A 22002-nucleotide genomic window follows, 5' to 3' on the forward strand; every position below is an offset into this window, starting at 1 on the left:
CTGGCTTTCCTTCTTTCTTGAACCTTCATCTCCTTCCCTCATTCTTGGGGATTTTAACATTCATGCTAATGATCCCTCTGACTCTTATGCTTCCCAGTTTCTTGCTTTAACATCCTCTTTCAGTCTTCAACTGTGCTCCACTACCCCCACTCACCAGAATGGCCACTGTCTTGATCTTATCCTCTTCTTAAACTGCTCACTCTCTAGTTTCTGTACCTCAACTCTTCCCCTCTCTGACCATCATCTGATAACTTTCACACTTAAACATCCTCCTCCCCAGTCTCGTCCAATCTTAACCAATACATTTAGGAATCTTCAGGCTATTGACCCTTCTACTCTGTCCTCCAGTGTTTCAAATCTGTTCTCTACCACTGTTATCCAAGTCTGTCAATGAGGCTGTCTCTTCCTGTAATACTATTATTCTCTGCTCTGGATACTCTCGCTCCTCCCATTCCCCGTTCTGTAAAACGTACGAAACCCCAGCCTTGGCTGACCTCTAGAATCTGCTACCTACGTTTCTGTGCCCGCTCTGCCGAACGCCTTTGGCTGAAAGCCCGTGCCTATACTGACTTCATACGTTTCAAATTCTTGCTGACCTCCTTCCAGTCTGCTTTTTTACTTGCCAAACAGGACTATTACATCCAGTTGACAAATTCTCTTGGCTCAAACCCTCGACGTCGCTTGCCACACTGAACTCTCTCCTCAAAGTGCCTTCACCTCCAACCCCCCCTTCACTTTTCCCCCCAGAGTCTGGTTGAGTTCTTTCATAAGGTTCACAAGATTAAACTTGAATTCTCAACCAGGTCACCTCCACCTGTCCTTCCCTTAGTCCATTCTCTCAACCCCTCTAACCCCTGCCTACCTTTTCTTCCTTTTCTGAAATCACTGAAGAGGAAACTGCACGTTTTCTTTCCTCCTCAAAACTAACCAACTGTTCCTCTGATCCTATTCCCACCCATCTACTTAACACTATCTCTTCTACTGTCATCCCTTTTATCTGTCATATCCTCAATCTTTCACTGTCCACTGTGACTGTTCCTGATGCCTTCAAACATGCTGTAGTCACACCACTCCTTAAAAAACCTTAATTGGACCCTACCTGTCCTTCCAACTATCGCCCTCATCTCCCTCCTCCCTTTCCTATCCAAGATACTTGAACGTGCTGTTCACTGCCGTTGCCTTGACTTTCTTTCATCTCAAGCTATTCTTGATCCACTTCAATCTGGCTTTCGCCCCCTTCATTCAACTGAAACAGCGCTTGCTAAAGTCTCCAATGATCTGTTCCTGGCCAGATCCAAAGGTCTCTATTCTATCGTCATTCTCGATCTGTCTGCTGCTTTTGACACTGGATCACAGCCTACTCCTTGATACACTGTCCTTACTTCGATTTCAGGGCTCTGTTCTTTCCTGGTTTTCTTCTTATTTTTCCCAGCGTACCTTTAGTATATACTCTAGTGGATCCTCCTCTAATTCTATCCCACTGTCAGTTGGTGTACCTCAAGGATCTGTCCTGGGACCTCTTCTTTTCTCCATCTATACTTCTTCCCTTGGTACTCTGATCTCATCCCATGGTTTTCAGTATTATCTTTACGCTGATGACTCCCAGATCTACATTTCCACACCAGAAATCTCAGCCGAAATCCAGACCAAAGTATCAGCCTGCCTGGATGTCTCAGCGCCATCTGAAACTAAGCATGACCATAAGTACATTAGTAGTGCCACACTGGGAAAAGACCATCGAGCCCAGCATCCTGTCCACGACAGCGGCCAATCCAGGCCAAGGGCACCTGGCGAGCTTCCCAAACGTACAAATATTCTATACATGTTGTTCTTGGAATTGTGGACTGAACTTCTTATCTTTCCCCCTAAACCAACCTCTCCTCCTCCCCCATTCTCTGTTTCTGTAGATAACACTCTCATCCTTCCTGTCTCATCAGCTCGTAACCTTGGGGTCATCTTCAACTCCTCCCTCTCCTCTGCACATATACAGCAGACTGCTAAAACCTGTTGTTTTTCTCTATAATATCAGCAAAATTCACCCTTTCCTTTCTGAGCACACTACCAGAATCCTCATCCACACTCTTATCTGTCGCTTAGACTATTGCAACTTGCTTCTCGTAGGTCTCCCACTTAGCCATCTCTCTCCTCTTCAATCTGTTCAAAATTCTGCTGCACGACTAATATTCCTTGTCATCAACAGCAGATGAATCCATTAATTGACGGGTTGTATCCGCCTACCAGCAGGTGGAGATAGAGCACTGAAAAACCACAGTGACCTTGGACGGCTAGCCCCTTCTGCCTTCAGTATATCTCTATCTCCCAGCAGGTGTGGACGTCGCTTGATCAGCTCCTGGAATTTTGCCTGGGGTGGCTCCTGTGCTTTGCCAGTAGAGCGGGGGTGTTGTGGCTGGTGGTGCCCACTTTGAAGGCATACTTGGTTTCCCTGTCCCTCTGTTGCTGCCTGCTTCCAACTTTCCTCACAGTGTGAAAAAATAAAGTGCACGCTTTTACTGCGCAGCTGTTCTGAGGCTTTCTCCAGAGATTCTGGTTCAGTGCAGCTTGACTGGAGCTCGTTGACTCGGTCTTCTGAGGTGAGAGTGGTGTCCAGCTCCTCCAGGGAGGTTCCCGCGGAGAGCGTTCTGTGCAGGGTAAGTTTTGGTGCAAAGCCGCCATTTTATTTCTATATTTCCGTTTGGTTGGGCGATGGCTGCTGAAGATGTTAAGCGCTGATCTCGCTGTGGTAAACACAGGTCGGCAGTGGGACTTTGCAGTACGTGCTCCTTAGACGCTCGTGCTAGTACGAGCATGGCGAGCAGTGATTCTTCCCGCTCGGTGGAGCTGGCAGCTGGCGCCATTTTGGAAGCACTGCGTGACTTGGCCCTTGTGGTTGCGGAGGAGCCTGAGTGCAGGGGGACGTCTCGTTCTGAGGCTGCTAAAGGAGCTCCTTCCTCTACTTCTATTTCGGGGGCGGAGGGCCAGGGCAAGTTTTTCTCCCCTGAATTTGTGCTGCTGATGCATAAGGCCCTCATGGACGGATGATCCTGATGAGGGTCTCTGTTTGCCACATGATTTGGATGATCCTAAAGCAGTGCGGATTTTCCACCGCGACGAGCTGCCAGCGCTCATTTCTGACGCCTTGCAGGCCCTTTCTATTGAAGATCCGGCCGAGGGCGATGCCTCCTCTGTTAATCCTAGGATGGCTAGTACCAAGAAGCCTTCTCAGGCTTTTCCTGTGCATGACTCCATCCAAGAGCTTATTTCTGCTCAGTGGTCTGGCCCTGATGTGCCTTTCAAGGTAGCCAGGGCTATGAGTCAGCTTTACCCTTTGAGTGAGGATCACTTGGCCCCTTTTGGGATGCCTAAAGTGGATGTGTTGGTCACGGCTGTGACTAAAAAGACTACTCTCCCGGTGGAGGGAGGGGTCGCTTTGAAAGATATGCAGGGCCGGCGGCTACAGTCCGCGCTGAAGCGGTTCTTTGAAATCTCGGGCCTTTCTTTAAGGACGGCAATTTGCAGTTCCTATGCAGCCCGTGCCTGTCTTTTCTGGTTACAGCAGGCGGTTGATCAGCCCGAGGATGGTACGGGTTCCCTCTCTGAGGTTGGCCCGCGTTTGGAGTGTGCTCTGTCGTTTTTGGCTGATGCCCTTTATGATCTGGTCCGAGCTTCGTTTAAGCAGATGTCTGTGGCGGTTGCCGCCCGCCGCCTTCTTTGGCTGTGGCATTGGGCAGCTGACATGACCTCTAAGCAGAGGCTGGTGAGGTTACCCTTTCGGGGCCTCCTGTTATTTGGAGAGGAATTGGAGAAGATTGTTAAAGACCTAGGGGACTCTAAATCCCAACAGTTACCTGAGGATAGGCTGCGGCTTTCTTCCAAAAGTTTCTCCCTCCCACCTTGCAGGTATTCCTCGGGGTGCTCTGCTGGGTTTTCTCAACGTGCCCGTTTTCAGCAGAGGAACTCCTTTCACTCGGACAAACGTTCTGCAGCAGCCGGCCAACGGTCAGGAGTTCAGGGCGTCCTCCAAAATGATGGGACGCCGGTCCACTCGTCGAGTCCTGCAGTAGGGGGTCGTCTTTCCCTTTTCATCGAGGAGTGGACCAAGATTACTTCAGATCATTGGGTCCTGGACCTGATCAGAGAAGGCTACCAATTGGAATTCGGTGCCCCGGTGAGAGACGCTTTTTTTGGAGTCCCGATGAGGCACTGCCGTAAAACAGGCAGCGGTAGAGGAGACCTTGCAAGTCTTGCTGCACCTCGGAGCGGTGATGTCGGTGCCTCCCGCCGAACGCGGCTGCAGTCGCTACTCCATTTATTTTGTGGTGCCTCGGTAAGGTGGGTCTTTTAGACTGATCTTCGATTTACAAAGTCAACGAGGCCCTAAGAGTGCGACACTTTCACATGGAAATTCTGCACTCTGTCATTGCGGTGGTACAGCCAGGAGAGTTTCTCACGTTTCTGGACCTAAAAGAAGCGTATTTGCACATTCCTATTCGGCCTCCGCATCAGCGGTTTCTCCGGTTTGCGGTTCTGGGCCAACATTTCCAATTTCGGGCTTTGCCTTTCGGCCTAGCCACAGCTCCTCGTACCTTTTCCAAGGTAATGGTGGTGGTAGCTGCCTTTCTCAGGCAAGAGGCAAGAGGCAAGAGTTCACCCGTATTTAGACAACTCTCATCAGGGTGGATTCGGCAGACGAGAGCCGACTCTCCACGACCAGAGTCATAACTGTTCTTCAGACTCTGGGCTGGGTGATCAATTTGCCCAAAAGTCACCTGACCCCCTCGCAGTCTCTCGAGTATTTGGGGGTCCGGTTCAACACGGCTTCGGGGTTTGTCTTTCTCCCCGACCACAGGTGGTGCGAGCTTCAGAATCAGGTCCATCTGCTCCTGCGGATGCCTCGCCCGCGAGCTTGGGACTTTGTTCAGCTCCTGGGGTCGATGACAGCCACCATGGAGGTGGTTCCCTGGGCGAGAGCTCACATGAGGCCGCTGCAGATTGCTCTGCTTCAGCAATGGTTTCCGATCTATCAGGAATACCAACGCAGACTAACGTAGACTAACGTGGCTCCCTGCGGCCTGGCACAGTATAGATTGGTGGCTCTCCGACAGGGAATGCTGCTCGCGCTTCCTTCTTGGTACCTGGTAATAACGGATGCCAGCCTTTCGGGCTGGGGAGCTCATTGCCAGGGAAGCTATGCTCAGGGTCAGTGGACACCCATAGAAGCGGGATGGTCCATCAATCGCTTGGAACTGAGAACAATATATCAGGCTCTGCTGACCTTCCACAAGACTCTGAAACATGACAGCAGTGTCATACATCAATCGTCAGGGTGGCACTCAGTGCAGGGCCCTGGCCGTGGAGGCTGCTCAGATTTTTCACTGGGCCAAGCTCCACTTGGTTCTGCTGTCTGCAGGTCACATAGCAGGCCAGAGCAACGTGCAAGCCGATTTCCTCAGCAGACATCAAATCGACCCGGCGGAATGGGAACTGGCGGAAGTTTTTCTTCAGATTTGTGCCACATGGGGGACTCCCAGTTTGGATCTGATGGTGTCAAATGCAAACGCCAAAGTCCCTCGCTTTTTCAGCAGAAGGAGAGATCCTTGCTCGGCAGGGTTGGATGCTCTGGCTCAACCCTGGCCCTCCAGCCTCCTATATGCGTTCCCTCCTTGGCCTTTGATAGGGCGAGTCCTTTTGAGGATTCGACGGCACCGATTGGTGATCCTCATCGCTCCGGATTGGCCAATGCGTCCGTGGTATGCGGACCTTTGTCGGATGCTGGTGGAGGCTCCACTTCCGTTGCCTCTGGTGCCGAACCTGTTGGTTCAGGGGCCAGTGACTATGGAGGATCCCTGCTGATTTGGTCTTACAGCCTGGCTCTTGAGAGGGTGCAATTGAGAGACAAGGGCTACTCTAACACGGTCATCTCCACTCTCTTGCAGGCCCGCAAGCGGTCTTCCTCCGCAGCTTATGCTCGGATCTGGCAGAAGTTTGAGGCGTGGTGTGGCTCAAAAGCAGTCACACCCAGGCGGGCTACAGTCTCGTCGGTCCTGGATTTTTTGCAGACCGGCTTACAAAAAGGTCTGGCTTACAATTCCCTTCGGGTTCAAGTGGCAGCATTGGCATTCTTCCAAGGGAAAGTCTCTGGCTTGTCCCGTGCTCCTCATCCGGACATTGTCCGATTTCTCAGAGGGGCGCTTCGGCTCCGTCGTCCTGTGCGGTCGACGTGTCTGGCCTGGAACCTGTGGCTGGTGTTGCAGGCTCTTCAGCGTTAGCCTTTCGAGCTGCTTAGGCGAGCTTCTGAGGAGGATGTGACTCTCAACAGTCTTTTTGGTGGCCATGACATCGGCTAGACGCGTATCTGAGCTCCAGGCACTTTCCTGTTGGCATCCTTTTCTGCAGTTCTTGGAGTCCGGGGTAACTGTGCGTACAGTACCTTCCTTCCTGCCTTAGGTGGTTTCAGCGTTTCACCTGAACCAGCCCATTTTTCTACCCTTCTTCTCGAGGGAGGACTTTCCAGAGTCCTTTGGGCGATTGTGTCTTTTGGATGTGCGCAGGGCTCTGTTGCAGTATTTTCAGATGTCAAATGGCTTCAGGACTTCTGATCACCTTTTTGTATTGTTGACAGGTCCTCGTCGTGGGTGTACGGCGTCTAAGGCCACTATAGCCCATTGGCTCAGAGAAGTAATTTTTTTTGCATATCTGCTTTCAGGATGTTCTCTGCCTGAAGCGTTCAAAGCGCATTTCATGAGAGCGATTTCTTCCTCGTGGGCTGAAACGGGTGTTCTTTCTCTTCAAGAGATCTGTCATGTGGCTACTTGGGCTTCTCAGCTCTCGTTTGTACGACATTACAGGCTGGATGTTGCAGCAAAGCAGGACGTGCATTTTGGGGCGCAGGTGCTTGCTCGCGGAGTTGCCCTTTCCCACCCTACGTAGGGAGTGCTTTTGTACATCCCATCAATTAATGGATTCGTCTGCTGTTCATGACAAGGTAAGGGAAAATTAGGTTCTTACCTTGGTAATTTTTTTTCCTTTAGTCACAGTAGATGAATCCATGATCCCTCCCTGTTTGACTTTGTTTTTGTTGTTCAGATCCTTCATGCAGATATTGTATCGCATCAGGAGGAGTTGAAGATCAGTTCTCAGAGTTTCTACATGCTGTTCTATTGCAGGAGGTTGAGAATGTCCCTCCTTTGTTGGTTATTGCTCCGGTTCTGGGCGTTTGTTCACTGTGAGGAAAGTTCACGTTATTTTACCTTTCTTTCTCACTCTGCTTTGGAAGTTTCATATACTGAAGGCAGAAGTGGCTAGCAGTCCAAGGTCACTGTGGTTTTTCAGTGTTCTCTATCTCTACCTGCTGGTAGGCGGATACAACCCATCAGTTAATGGTTTCATCTGCTGTGACTAAAGGAAAGAAAATTACCAAGGTAAGAACCTAATTTTCCCTTCCGCCAGTGCAGTTATGCTCATATTAGCCCTCTCCTCAAGTCACTTCACTGGCTTCCTATCCGTTTCCGCATACAGTTCAAACTCATCTTTCTGACCTATAAGTGCCATTCACTCTGCAGCTCCTCAGTACTACTCCACTCTCATCTCTCCCTACACTCCTCCCCGGAAACTCCGTTCACTGGGTAAATCTCTCTTATCTGCACCCTTCTCCTCCTCTGCTAACTCCAGACTTTGTTCCTTTTATCTTACTGCACCATATGCCTGGAATAGACTTCCTGAGCCAGTACATCAAGCTCCATCTCTGGCCATCTTCAAATCTAAGCTAAAAGTCCACCTTTTTTATGCTGCTTTTAACTCCTAACCCTTATTCACATGTTCAGAACCCTTATTTTATTATCCTCACTTTAATATTCCCTTATCTCTTGTTTGTCCTAATTAGATTGTAAGCTCTGTCAAGCAGGGACTGTCCTCATGTTCAAGTGTACAGCGCTGCGTACGTCCAGTAGTGCTTTAGAAATAAGTAGTAGTAGTAGTAGAAAGAGGGTTCCTTCCGACCGATTTTAGATCTCAAGGCAGTCAATCGAGCTCTCAAGGTGCCCTCATTTTGTATGGAGGCTTTGTGGTCCATCATTGTTGTGGTCCGGTCTGTGGCGTTTTTGACTTCTCTCGATCTTACAGAAGCCTATTTCCACATTCCTATTCGTCCTGCACATCAATGTTTCCTCTGCGTTGCAGTGCTAGGTCAGTACTTTGTCTTGCGACTTCTTCTCATACTTTTACCAAGGTCATGGTCGTTATAGTGGCAGCTGTCAGAACGGAAGGCATTTTAGTCCATCCTTAGACGATTGGTTGATCCGGGCAAAGTCTTACCACGAGAGTGTTCAGGTGACGGCTCGGGTGGTAGAATTTTTACAGTCCCTAGGTTGGGTCGTCAATATGCAGAAGAGCAGTCTGCAGCCTTCTCAGTCGTTAAGAGTATCTGGGAGTACTGTTCGACACAAGGCAGGGTCACGTGTTTCTTCCGCTGGCCCGTGTCCTCAAATTGCAGTCTCAGATTCGTCAGTTCTTGCAGAATTTGAGACCGTCTGCAAGGGACTATCTGCAGGTTCTGGGAATCCTTGGCGGCAACGATTGAGGCGGTGCCCTGGGCCAGGGCTCACATGAGAACTCTTCAGAGGTCACTTCTGTTGAGATGGTCGTCGCAGATGGATTCTCTTCATCAGAGGTTACCTCTTTCGCTCCAGGTGAAGACCAATCTTTGATGGTGGCTTCAGGAGACCAATCTGATCAAAGGTATGCCTCTAGATCAGCCCAGCTGGACTGTTGTGACAACAGATGCCAGTCTCCAAGGCTGTGGAGCTCACTGTCAGGGGCAGTTTGCTCAGGGCCTCTGGTCTCGTCAGGAGACATCTTTCTTGATCAACGTGTTGGGACCAGAGCAATTCGTCTGGCGCTCCAGAGGTTTCATCTTTTGAGAGGCGGTCCGGGTGATGTCAGACAATGCCACCGCGGTAGCATATATCAATCGGCAAGGAGGGATGAGGAGCCTACTATTGGAGCGAGAGGCGTCGCTGCTGTTTCAGTGGGTGGAGGTTTCATCTGGTGGCTCTATCAGCGGCTCATGTGGCAGGAGTCCTAAATGTTCAAGCAGATTTTCTCAGTTGTCACTTGCTCGATCCCGGAGAGTGGTCTCTAAGCGACGTGGCATTTCTGCAGCTGATCAATCATTGGGGGTGTCCCAGGATGAATCTGTTTGCCTCCGTCTGCAATGCGAAACTTCCTCTGTACTTCAGTCGTTGCAAGGATCCCAAAGTGCAGGGCGTAGATGCTCTTTTTCAATCCTGGCCAACCGGTCTTCTGTATGCCTTTCCTCCATGGCCTGTGATAGGGTGTCTTTGTTCAGACTCACAGGGGGGCGTCTGATCTTAGTAGCACCGGATTGGCCTCGCAGACCATGGTACACCGACCTGCGCCGTCTTCTGATGTTCCCTTCAGACATCCTGTTACGCAAGATCTGTTGACGCAGGGTCCGGTGGTTCATCCGGATCCGGGTCGATTCTGTCTTACGGCCTGGGTCTTGAGAGGGCTAAGTTGATTAAGAGGTTATTCTGCTATCGTCATTGCTACTATGCTTCGATCTCGTCGCCATTCTACCCCTTTGAATTATGTGCGCACCTGGAGGTTTTTTGAGGTGTGGTGTAGGGAGTATCTCCTTTTCGTGCCTCTGTTCCGCAAACTTTGGATTTTTTGCAGCGGGCGTGATGACAAAGGTCTTACTTTGGCTTCTCTTAAAGTGCAGGTTGGAGCTTTGTCATGTTTTCGTGGTTGTGTCCAAGGGAGATCTCTAGCAAGTCATCCGGATGTGCTGCGGTTTTTGAGGGGAGTTAATCTCCTTTGTCCTCCGTCTGTGTTCTTTTCCTCATTGGGATCTGAATTTAGTGCTTTCGGTTCATTTGATCTTTTGTTGTCCTGTTCTCTGAAAGACTTGACTCTGAAGACAGTATTTTTGGTGGCCGTTGCGTCAGCTACGTGCGTTTTGAGGTTGCAGGCGCTGTCGTGTAGATAGCAGTTTTTTGGAGTTCTGTTCTGATCGGGTAGTTTTGCGGTCAGTTCCTTCCTTTCTTCCCAAGGTTGTGACTCGTTTTCATGTTTCTCAGCCAGTGGTATTGCCTGTGTTAGGTTTATTCTCCGGGTCTGAGAAGCAGCAGCAATTGAAGCGTTTGGATGTCAAACGAGTGTTGAAACAGTATATCAAGTCTACTGATGACATTCGGCAATCCGATTGTTTATTCTGATCGGAGGTTCACGCAAAGGATTTATGGCTTCTAAGCCCACAATTTTTCTCGGTGGCTTAAAGAAATGATTGCCTCAGCTTACCTTCTTTCTTGGAAATCTGTTCCAGAGCATGTTAAGGCTCATTCTACAAGAGGTCAGGCAGCCTCTTGGGCAGAGCGTTGTCTGGTGCCTCCGGAGGACATTTGTAGGGCGGCGACTTGGTTGTCTTTGCATTCCTTTTCTAAGCACTATCGTTTGGACATATTGATTCGTCACCAGGTTGCTTTCGGAGTGTGCGTCTTGATGGCGGGGCTACTAGGGTCCCTCCCATAATTTTACTGCTTTACTTCCCATCAGTCACATTCTGGGCCGGTCCGGAGGGACACTATGGAAGGGTAAATTAGGCCTTACCTGCTAATTAGCTTTCCTTTAGTCCCTCTGGACTGGCCGGTTGAGGTATCTTTTTTTTTTTTTTTTTTTTTTTTCCGGAGCTGTGTTGCTAGTTTGTAGTTTTATTGCTGTTGAAAAAAAAAAGTGTTTGGTTGCTGGTTATCTAAATATCCTGTTATGCAGGGGCATATGTTTGAAGGCACTCATCCTATGTTGGCAAGGTGCCGGTGGCTGCTCAGGTGTTTGGATGCACAGATCCTTTATTTCTTCTGTGGCTTTTCTTCTGCTTTGGTACTTTATTACTGGATCTTTTTCTAGCTGGTAAGGGTTCTTATTGGCTTGCTAGAGTCAGTTTTTTTTCTCAGTCTCTACCTGCTGGAAGGCGTGCACAACCCATCAGTCACATTCTGGACCGGTCCAGAGGGACTAAAGGAAAGCAAATTAGCAGGTAAGGCTTAATTTTACCCTTTGTCTTTAATAAACATGATTTTCAAAAAAACAAATCAGAAAAGCTTTTCAGAGCCCTTAAAAACCCTATGGTGACTGGAAGGGTGGAGAGTTTACTAGAGGAGTATTTAGAGTTTCATAAGGGGGAGGTGTCTACTGAGGCTTTATGGGAGGGGTTAAAGGCAACAATAAGGGGGTCATTTAATCTCTGTAGGGGCACAAAGAAAAGGCAGTGCCAGCAGGAGGAAGGCATTTTTCATCAGTCAATAGAGACTTTGGAGGTGTATCATAAACAGCAACCTAATGATCGATTTTGGCGCAATTGATGGCAGGTAGGCAAAAGCTTAGATTGGGAAGTGGAAGCATTGCAGTATAAATTGAAACTCAACACTTCTCCGAGTTAAGGCTAGTGATTGCTAGCTCATAGATTGAAAAGCCAGCACATTATGAATAATAATCTTTGTATTAAGGAACAGATGGGGGAGGGGGGGTGGAGATTGTAGATGAAAAGGGGAATATTACAAGGACTTTTAAATATTAGAATTAGAAACTGCTGAGAGGGGCACACAGTGTGCATAGCTGCAGAGGATGTGAGTAGACGGTGGTCTTATGTTTTAAGAAGCCTGGTAAATTGCTGGACTTGGATAGCTTTACTGTGACATTCTATAAGTGATTTTAATGCTTATTGGTAGGACCCTTATTGCGACTGTTCAACTCTTTGGAGGATGGGGCTCGTCTGCCTTACTATATGAGGGTGGCAGGGATACCTTTAATCCATAAGGAGGGCAAAGAGCCAACAAACACAGTGTGGCTCCTGCTGCCTGTAACCTGATTGGTGGTGGTACAAAAATTTTAACCTGGGTCGTAGTGAATAGACTCATGAGCTGGGTACCCCAGTTGGTGCATCCTGATCAGTCTCAGTTTAAGGGTAGGCAAAGGGGAGGATAATATTAGGAGGCACAGAAGACGTATTTGCACGTTCCTATTTGGTAGGTTCTTCAGAGATTCCGTTGACTTTGTTTGGGGCAACACTTCCAATTCTGCAAACTGCTTTTTGGTCTGACTGTGGCTCCAAGAACCTTTCCTAAGGTAATGGTACTTGTGGTGGCAGCATTGTGCAAGGAACAGGTGCACCAGGTTCCCTATCTGTATGATTGGCTTCTCATGAGAATTTGTGAGTGACGGAGTGTAGTACAGTTTCTGGAAGGGTTGGGTTGTGTCAGCCTGAACAAGAGCAAGTTAGTCCTGTCACAGGTGCTGGGATACCTGGGAGTTCGCTTCAATACCTTGCAAGGGAAGGAATTACTGAGTGGTGCTTCTGGAAGCTGAGTGGACAAGTACACGATTTGCTATTGATTAGGAGGCATTCCTTCTCTCCCTCCCTCCCCAAGCTTGGGACTACCTGTAGGGGTGTGTGTGGGTGTGGGGGGGGGGGGGGGATCTATGGCAGCTGTGCTAGTGGTGGTTCCCTGGGCCACAGCCTGTATGTGGTTTCTTCAGAATGTGAGGCTTTTTCTTTGCTGAGAGGCGGTTTTTTTTTAATGAGGTCTTTATTGATATCCAGACAAGCAAGTACAACCAAAGCACAAACCTTTACATATATAAAGAACAGACTGTCCTCCTCCTCATAGTCAATCAAGAAATGGTGAACATTAAACCTCAACACATTTTCACAATTTTTTATAATATATCTTGGAACACATCTTCCCCAGCCAACCCCCCACTCCCACATTCAATTGTCCAGGAAATATGAAGCAAAGCCACATCAACCACTGCTAAGAATCAAGCTGAACAACATTTTTGAAATGGTTCCTGAGGCGCAAGGTATTTTGTTGGAGTGGCAACAAGAGGCAGCATTGTTGAAGGGAATTGAGCTAGAAGCCCCTGGATTACATCTTGGTCACCAAGGATGCCAGCCTTAAGGACTTGGAGGGGCTCATTTTCTGGATGAAGTAGCACAGTCCTCTGCACCGTGGAGGATAACCGTTGGACAATAAACAGGCTGGAGACCTGGACAATTCACCTAGTTCTGACATTCAAGTAGTTTCTCCACAGCAGAGCAGTGCAAGTTTTGTTAGACAGTACCAAGGCAGTGGCTAATATGAACAAGCAGTGAGGCACGAGAAGTCTAACAGTGGTGGAGGAAATGGTGAGTCTAAATTTAAATGGGTGGAGCAGCATCTCATGGACATTTCTGCTGCTCACGTAGCTGGTGTGGACTTTCTTGGCTAGACCCAGGGGAGTAGAGCCTACTGTTGGAATCCTTGTCAGAGATGGTATGTCATGGGGCCCACCGATCATGCATCTGATGGTGTCTGCATCCAACACCAAGGCCCCAAGGTTCTTTAGCTGCTGAAGGGGACACTAAAGCAGTGGGCATAGATTACAGCCATGGCTCCGCACCAGCCAGCTGTATGTTTCCTTCATGGCCCCTGTTGGAAAGAACATTTCAGCACATAGGTCACAGGTCCTGGTGGTGGTGGTGCCATAAATTTGACCAGGAAGTCCTCGGTATAGGGACCTGGTGTGTCTGCTGGAGAGAGGTGTCTGCTTCAACTTCTGGTGTTGCAGAGCCGATTCAGTTTTGTCTTGTGGCTTGGCCCTTGAGAAGGTGCAGTTACAGTGGAGAGGTTACTCTGGTCGTGTGATTTGCCACCTTGCTGTGTTCTTGGAAGACATCTACTTTGCTGGTTTCTGTTAATATGGCAGATTTTCAAGGCCTGGTATGAGGAATACCAGAACGCACCCTTGATCATCTCCTTAATGGGCATTTTTGGATTTTTTTTGAAATTCATTCTGGATAGGGGGTTGGTCGGCAGATCCTTAAAGATCTAGATTGAGGCCTTGAGTTTTCACAGCCTGATTTTTGGAGGCAGTCAAGTTGCTGAGGCCCTTGAGGTATCCGGTTGTTTCCTTGTGGGATTTGAATTTTGTGTTGCTGACTCTGGTGTGGTTACCCTTTGAGACTCTGCGGGAGGCCACATTGAAGGATATGACTTTAAAGGTGCTCTTTTTGGTAGTATCTGATGTTTCTGAATTACAGGCATTGTCGAGAGTTGCCCTTTTTTCTTTTTTTACAGGAAAAAGGTGGTATTGCATTTGATCCCTTCTTTCCTCCCAAAGGTTATTCCTTCCATGTCAACCAGGGAGGGGTATCTCTCTTCCAGTGCTGGGGGAGACTGGAGGCAATGAGGAGCAGTGACAGTTGCACTGCCTAGATGTCAAGAAGGCATTAAAGGTTTATCTGCAGAGAACCGAGGACTTCATTTTCCCAATGATTAGTTCAGGATTTCAGGTAGTCACCTTGTGCTTTGATTAAAAAAAAAAAAAAAAACTGGCTGGATGTGGGCTGCATGGGGTTCTTAACAGGTCAGTCTCCATCTCCTGGTAGAATATAAACCCAAGCATCTGGATTTGTCTAGAAGGACTAAAGGAAAGAGAGGTAAGATCTAATTTCACTTTCTTTTAATGAATAGGGTATAAAGAAGTGTGTGTGTTGAAACTAGTGTGTGCATATAATTGTATTCCTAAGAAAATGTCCTGTGTATGTAGGTAGTTATCAAACTTACTTTTTCTGTTCTTTTTCAGATGGAAGATGGTCACTCACTTTTTGACTACAGTGTTGGATTGAATGATATTGTTCAGCTGTTAGTGCGACAGACCCCTTCTAATAAAGAGAAGGATTCTGAACTGTCGGACACTGATTCTGGCTGTGGCTCAGGTCAGAGTGAGTCAGATAAGAACTCTAATAATGGAGAGGGAGCAATGGAGCTGGATGTACAGCCAAGCACCGCAGCTCAAGCTGAGCTAATTGATCCAGGATTTGGACTCTATAAGGTAAGGGAGTCCTATAGGATTCTTTCAGAGCAGTCATACAATGAATCATTTTAGCATTGAGTGAAGTCTTGGGGCTCATTTGTATTTTCTGGGGAAAGAGGATGATAAAGAGCTTGCTGCTAGATAAAATATATTAGGTTTGCTGCTTAAGGGAGGAGCCAAAATCAGTAAATCCAGCAAGTAGGATTGCTGTCACTTCAAATATTTTGAGGTAGTGGTTCTCAACCCAGACCTTGGGGCACACTCAGCCAGTTGGATTTTCAGGAAATCCACAATGCATATGCATGAGAGAGATTTGCATTCACTGCAAATTGTTCAATTCAATACTGGGTTATCTAATATCAAATGATTTCATAATAAATAACAATATAGAAATCATATCACACACAAATTTCAACTTTATTAATAAAATATCTCTAAAACTGAAACCCATACTACTATCTAGCTGTCTAAAAGCCACTCCTGACCCCTGTTGCCTTGCACTCACACATACAAATTATATGCCCTAATAGAACAGATTTGTTGCATAGAAAAACATTAGTCAATCATAACGCACAAAAAGTATTTAAAATAAAGGAGCACCAAATTGAAGCTTCATCATGGCAATTATCTATTAAATACCATTTTCTTCAAACAATCAAAAGTCTCAGCTTTATAAGGAAAGATGAGGATGCTTTAAAATCCTTGTATTTGAAAAGGAATGTAAATTGCGTCTGTCAACTTAGTGATCTCACTATTATCCACTCGGCAACATCCAGCATTGATTCAGAGAGGTAAACAGTAGTGCTTCAACAAGACAAATCCTGGACTTAAAGCCACTTAGTTTCAAAATGCTGCATGTTTCACCGACATCTTCAGGAGACTAAACTGCAAAAATCATGCAGCCACACATTATCCAACCCCCCTTGACCAATGCAAACAAAATACAAATCAAACCAAGCAGTTTTCTTACCTAACCAAAGTTTTTTTTCAAAATCATTCACTGACATCCCTGGACTGGCATTTATTCCACCAGGGCTCATAACTCTAGAGTCCTGGCATCTGATGCTAACAGCAGAAATGACGCTTCAAATACAAATCTCATATTTCACCCTCACATCTGTGTCCACTCAATCTCCTTATTAAGACCCACGGTTCTACCATCTTCCAAATGAAAATCATCCGCTGCTCAATTCTTACCAAAGTGGCTGACACATCTCCTCCTCTTAATGTTTGAATTTACCACAAACCGCAGATCTTGGATTATGTGACCTGCAGTTTGTCAGTAATCCACAAGTGGTGCTTCATTCCTATGGACCCGCAAGTTGCTTAAATGTTGTTCTGTTCTGTGTTAATGGATCTTTTAGTTTGGCCCAGATACCACTTATCACAGGGGCATCGTATACTATAAACAACTTGCTGTGAAGTTCAATCTGTATTGTGTTAAAGCCTAAATTCTCTTCTATTTTTGGGGACTAGAATTCTGTTGGTAATCATAGCATATCGGCAATAAACACAATGACCACACACTGCTCTATTCACCTACTTTTATAATTTGGCTTCCATATCGTCCCACAGATCAGTCCAGAGACTTGTGGGTTATGTCCCTCTGCCAGCAGGTGGAGATAGAGAACTGAGGCTCACTATATGTGGTCATGCGTAGCCACCTAAACCTCAGTATTGCTTGCCTGCATTGTCACTAAGAGCTCTATGGTTTCTTCTTTTTTCTGCTGTTCTTTCCTGCTTCCAACCAACAGTGTTGGAAACCGGAACAAAACAAGTATCTTGCAGTGCAGGAGTGCCAGTAAACTTGCAACTGTGAAAGCAGTAAGGCTCTTCTTGGAGCATTAGGAAGCGGCTGCGATAGTGTTCAGGGGGATGTCGGAGTGTCATAGAGGTGCCTTCCAAGATGTGCTGCTCTCGGTGTGGGAGCCAGAGAGCAGCGTCAGGTTCCTCTGGTGTCGTGTGCGCTGACAAAGGCCTCTCTTGCCTTCGACCAGCGGGGGTCACATGGACGCGGGGGAGGGTGTGCTTGCTTTGGAGCCGATTTTGGCGTGCCTCCGGCCCTTTCGATATCCTCAAGAAGCATCATGATGCTATGGATTCTCTCTCCTGCCGGATGCCTTCTGCTACTACCTCCTCCTCTAGGAGGTTTTTTGGAGGGAGGAGGAGTGCTCCCTATTCCTATAATAGGTTTAGGTACACTCCTGCCTCTCGACAGCCTGTTCAAGCTCACTCCCAGCAGGCTCGCTCTCGTCAGTGACGTGCGCCGAAGGCCCCTCTGGCTCCCTAGCAAAAACAAGGGACGGGTTTTTGACTGTCTCCAGAGCAGCATAGCCGGGGTAAGAGTATCCGTGCCGGACGATCTGCCTGTTGGGGGGGAGGTTGATATTTTTTCACCAAAGGTGGCCTGTTATAACCTCCGACAGGTGTGTTCTTCAAATTGTCCGGTTAGGATACGCTCTCAATCTGGAATCAAAACCTCCAAATTGTCCACCAGGGGCTCAATCCTTCAGCTCCCAGCACAAGCAGGTACTTGCAGAGGAACTCGCCGCCCTTCGAAAGGCCAATGCGGTCGAACCTGTTCCACCAGGGGAAGAAGGGCTGTAATTCTATTCCAGGTACTTGTGCAAAAGAAGACACTGGGGATGCGTCCCATTCTAGACCTAAGGGCCCTGGACAAATTTCTAGTCCGAGAAAAGTTCAGGATGGTTTCCCTGGGCACCCTTCTTCCCATGATTCAGGAAAACGATTGGCTATGCTCTCTGGACTTAAAGGATGCCTATACTCACATTTTGGTGCTTCCAGTTCACAGGAAGTACCTTCGATTTCGTCTGGGAACTCAGCATTATCAATACTGCGTGCTGCCCTTTGGTCTAGCATCTGCGCCTAGCTAGGGTCTTTACAAAGTGCTTGGCAGGTGTCGCAGCATCGCTACGCAGACTGGGAGTGCATGTGTTTCCTTATCTTGACGATTGTCATGGAGGCAGGAGTTCTACGATCCATGCAGATTACTATTCAACTGCTCGAACTGCTGGGGTTTGTAATAAATTATCCCAAGTCCCACCTAGTTCCAGTACAGAAATTGGAATTCATAGGAGCTCTGTTGAACACACTGACGTCTCGAGCTTCTCTCCCCCAGGCAAGAGCGGACAATCTTCTGGCCTTAGTGTCCTCGGCTCGATCGTCTCAACAGATCACAGCTCGGCAATGTTGAGGCTTCTTTGCCACATGGCCTCCACAGTTCATGTGACTCCCATGGCACGTCTACATATGAGATCAGCTCAATGGACCCTAGCTTCCCAGTGGTGTCAGGCTACGGGGGATCTAGACTGTCATTCATCTTTCCATCGATTTTTGCAATTCCCTACAATGGTGGACCATTTGCTCCAATCTGACCTTGGGATGCCCATTCCAAATTCCTCAGCCACAAAAAGTGCTGACGACGGATGCATCCCTCTTTGGGTGGGGAGCTCATGTAGATGGGCTTCACACTCGAGGAACTTGGTCCTTCCACGAAAAAGGTCTTCAGATCAATCTCCTGGAATTGCGAGCGATCTGGAACACTCTTAAAGGCTTTCAGAGACCGGCTGTCCAATCAAATTATCCTAATTCAGACAGACAATCTGGTTGTGATGTATTACACCAACAAGCAGGGGGGCACCTGATCTTGCCCTATGTGTTAGGAAGCCGTCAGGGTATGGCTTTGGGTGCACCAGTACGGCATTCTTCTCCAAGCTATGCATCTGGCAGGCGTAAACAGTCTGGTCGACAGGTTGAGCAGGATAATGCAATCTCACGAGTGGTCACTGAACATGGACGTTTTCTGAAAGATCTTCCGAGCGTGGGGCACCCCCTCAGTGGATCTTTTTGCCACTCAGATCAACCACAAGGTACCTCAATTCTGTTCCAGACTTCAGGACCACGACAGACCAACATCAGATGCCTTTCTCCTACGTTGGGGGACAGGCCTTCTGTATGCGTATCCTCCCATACCTTTAGTAGGGAAGACTTTGCTGAAACTCAAGCAAGACTGCGGAACCATGATTCTGATAGCACCTTTCTGGCCCCAGGGCCGGTCTTAAGGCGAGGCGGCCGCATAGGGCCTCGTGCTCAGGGGTGCCCCGCACGGTGCGCCTGAGGTTGCCCCGCCCGAGCTCCAGTCCTCCCTTCCTCTGAACAGCGTGCGACGGCGGCGTGGTGGGGGCGGTCCCTGCTCCCGCTGCTCCCACCCAGTCCTACTTTTAAAAAAAGAATTTGGAAGCACCGGAGTGACAGGCAGCGCCTCGCGTCTGCCCTGCTACTAAAAATCTCTTCGACGTCATTGGGCGTAACGTCAGGCGAGGGCGGGACACGGAAGGAAGGAGTGGCCAGCCCTGCTGCTTGCGGCGAGTGTGAAGATGAATGGTGAAAGGAAGCATTTAAGAGGTTAGTTCCGGGAGCGACTGAGGGCAGGGGGGAGCCGCCGATCAAGGGGGGAGCCGGCGATCTTGGGTGGGGGGTGACCCCGATGTTTCCCCGAAAAATAAGGCCTCCCCTGAAAATAAGACCTAGCAGGTCTTGGGGAGCAAAATTTAATATAAGACAGTGTCTTATTTTCAGGGAAACACGGTAGATGTGAGACGAGTCATCATCAGATACTTGGAAGTGACCAATGATTCCGGAAGTTGGATCATCTGTTTGTGCTGTTCGCAGGTCCTCGTAAGGGTCTGCAGGCTGCCAAGCCTACAGTGGCACGATGGGTCAAGGAAACCAGTGCAGCGGCTTACGTGGCCGCGGGGAAGGTGCACCTATCCAGCTGAAGGCTCACTCCACTAGAGCACAGGCGACCTCGATGGCAGAGGCCGGGTCCGTCTCCTTGGAAGAGATTTGTAGGGCGGCAACTTGGGCATTGGCTCATACCTTCTCCAGACATTACCGCTTGACTGTGGCTGCTCGGGCGGAGGCCTGGTTTGGAGCTTCAGTGTTGCGGTCAGGGATTTCTATGTCCCGCCCTGGGTGTACTGCTTCGGTACATCCCACCAGTCTATGGATTGATCGGCATGATGATATGGAAGGTAAAATTATGTATCATACCTGATAATTTTCTTTCCATTAATCATAGCCGATCAATCCATAGCCCCTCCCAGATATCTGTACGGTTTATATTCTGGTTGCATTTCAGGTTCAAGTTTAGTCTTCAGTTCCTGTTCAGGAGGACTTCGTGTTCAAGTTTTTTCAATTGAATTCTTCAGGAGTTGCGACGATTTTGTGTTAGTGAGCTGCTGCATTCCTCTCCCCTCCGTTTTACGGGGCTGGATTGAGACCTAAATTCTGCCGGCGCTCCCTCCTGCTTCGTGCGGCTGTAGGGCAGTTTTGTACCCCTCCCGCTTCGGCGGTGTTAGGGTCAGTCAGCTCCTCCCGCGGTTGCAGGGTAAGCCAGATCCCCCCCCCCCCCCCGCATCGGCGGGTGTGGTGTCCCTCCCCCGCTCCGCGGGGATGAGCTGGACGGATTCCCCTCTCCCACTTGTGTGGGGAAGAGCTGGGTTGATTCCCCTCCCCCGTTTTGGCGGTGGTGAGCTGGGCAGAGTGTCCCTTTGTGGGTGTAATTCTCTAAGTGCTGAGTCCTGCGGATGGAGCTTTGATATCGACATATTGAGGAGTTTCCGGCAGCACATGACCACATTTAGGGAGGCAAAAGGATTGCTTTCTATCTCCACCTGCTGGTGGACACAACCCACCAGTCTATGGATTGATCGGCTATGATTAATGGAAAGAAAATTATCAGGTATGATACATAATTTTACCTTTCGTAAAGGGCTTCAGCTGGAAAATCAGCATTTAATAGCGGATCCCATGGCCTGATATATCATTGTGAAGGTGCTTCTGAATAAGAACTCTTGCCTTTGTTATTGGTGAATGTCTATGCGCCCAACCAATATGACAGCTTTTATCAGAACTTATTTAAAGATATACAATCCTTTGATCAGATCCCAATTGTTATGGGAGGAGATTTTAATGTGGTCTTTGACCCTTTGGTGGACAGTTCTGGTTTCTCGCGAATGGGTCCTGTGAACTACAGTCGAGGTATTCCTTTGGTTGTGTAATGCTTTGGAGTTAATAGACTCGTGGCGTTTGCTTCATCCAGGGGAGCGAGATTATACGCATCTTTCCAGAGCGCATGATACACAATTGCTTATAGACTATTTTCTGATTTTGAAGTGTTGTTCGGGAGCGTTACTTCAGGCGGAGATAGGGCCTACCCAAGTGTGATCATGCACTGATCTGGATCTCCCTCTCTTGGAACATAGAACCAAGGGGACACTTTCAATGGAAATTTCTCAGGGAATTGTATTATGATTGTCAGTTTTATACTTAAGCAAGCATTGGAAGGATTATTCAGAATTTAATAGGAAAAGTTTTCACATGGACCCTATTCTTTTCTGGGAGGCTGCAAAAGCAGTATTGAGGGGATACATTATATCTTACTATACACATAAACGTAGAGCGAGAGATGCGGAGGTACTCCGTTTGGAAGCACAGGTTAGACGGGACAGGCAAAGATTTGGGGAGCTATAGACTATGGTCAATAAAGCTAATCTTTTGGCAACACAAGCGGCTTGAAATCAAGTGATTCATTCTAAACCCCCAAAAGTCATATTTTTAGTATAGGTATCAATTGTATAAACATGCTAATAAAAGGGGAAAGTTGCTTGCATGTTTGAAACAGGTGGAAAGGAATTTTTACTTTATAAATCTAGAGCTTTAAAATTGGGTGCTACTTTTTTGTTGAAGTTCCCATGCAAATGTCATATAACATTTGGTTTAAATAATTACATATTCTTTACCCCTCAAAAATTATTACAATTTATTTCATCTAAGGAAAATGTTCAAGTACCTAATGTGTTGCCTCCCTAATTAAAGCGTTGTTACGTCGGCTGTAGATAGTAGCTATGTCCCCCCCGTTATAAATAATTGGCTTATTTTTATAGGCATGTTTTTCCTTTCAATTTCCTAGTATCTTGTCTCAATTTATTGGGGACTAATAATAATAATTTGATAATCTTAACTTGGAACCTAATTTGGTAATAAGTAATTTTGTTTTGCTTGTTAAGTTGTATTTCTGATATTTCCTGGTTTGTCATGAGATGTAAA

General features: G+C 47.7%; 1 protein-coding gene across 4 annotated transcripts in view; it reads left to right on the forward strand.

Moving 5' to 3' along the window:
• UHRF1 (ubiquitin like with PHD and ring finger domains 1) overlaps positions 1-22002 on the forward strand; it is a 171535-nt gene that overhangs the window by 36668 nt on the left and 112865 nt on the right. For all 4 annotated transcript variants that reach the window (XM_030219374.1, XM_030219377.1, XM_030219375.1 and 1 more), the window contains one exon: positions 14641-14889. In XM_030219374.1, the coding sequence (XP_030075234.1) occupies positions 14641-14889 (249 nt within the window). The remainder of the gene's footprint in view (positions 1-14640; positions 14890-22002) is intronic.

The sequence above is a fragment of the Microcaecilia unicolor genome, chromosome 11 (genome assembly GCF_901765095.1).
Source record: "Microcaecilia unicolor chromosome 11, aMicUni1.1, whole genome shotgun sequence".
Classification (NCBI taxonomy): domain Eukaryota; kingdom Metazoa; phylum Chordata; class Amphibia; order Gymnophiona; family Siphonopidae; genus Microcaecilia; species Microcaecilia unicolor.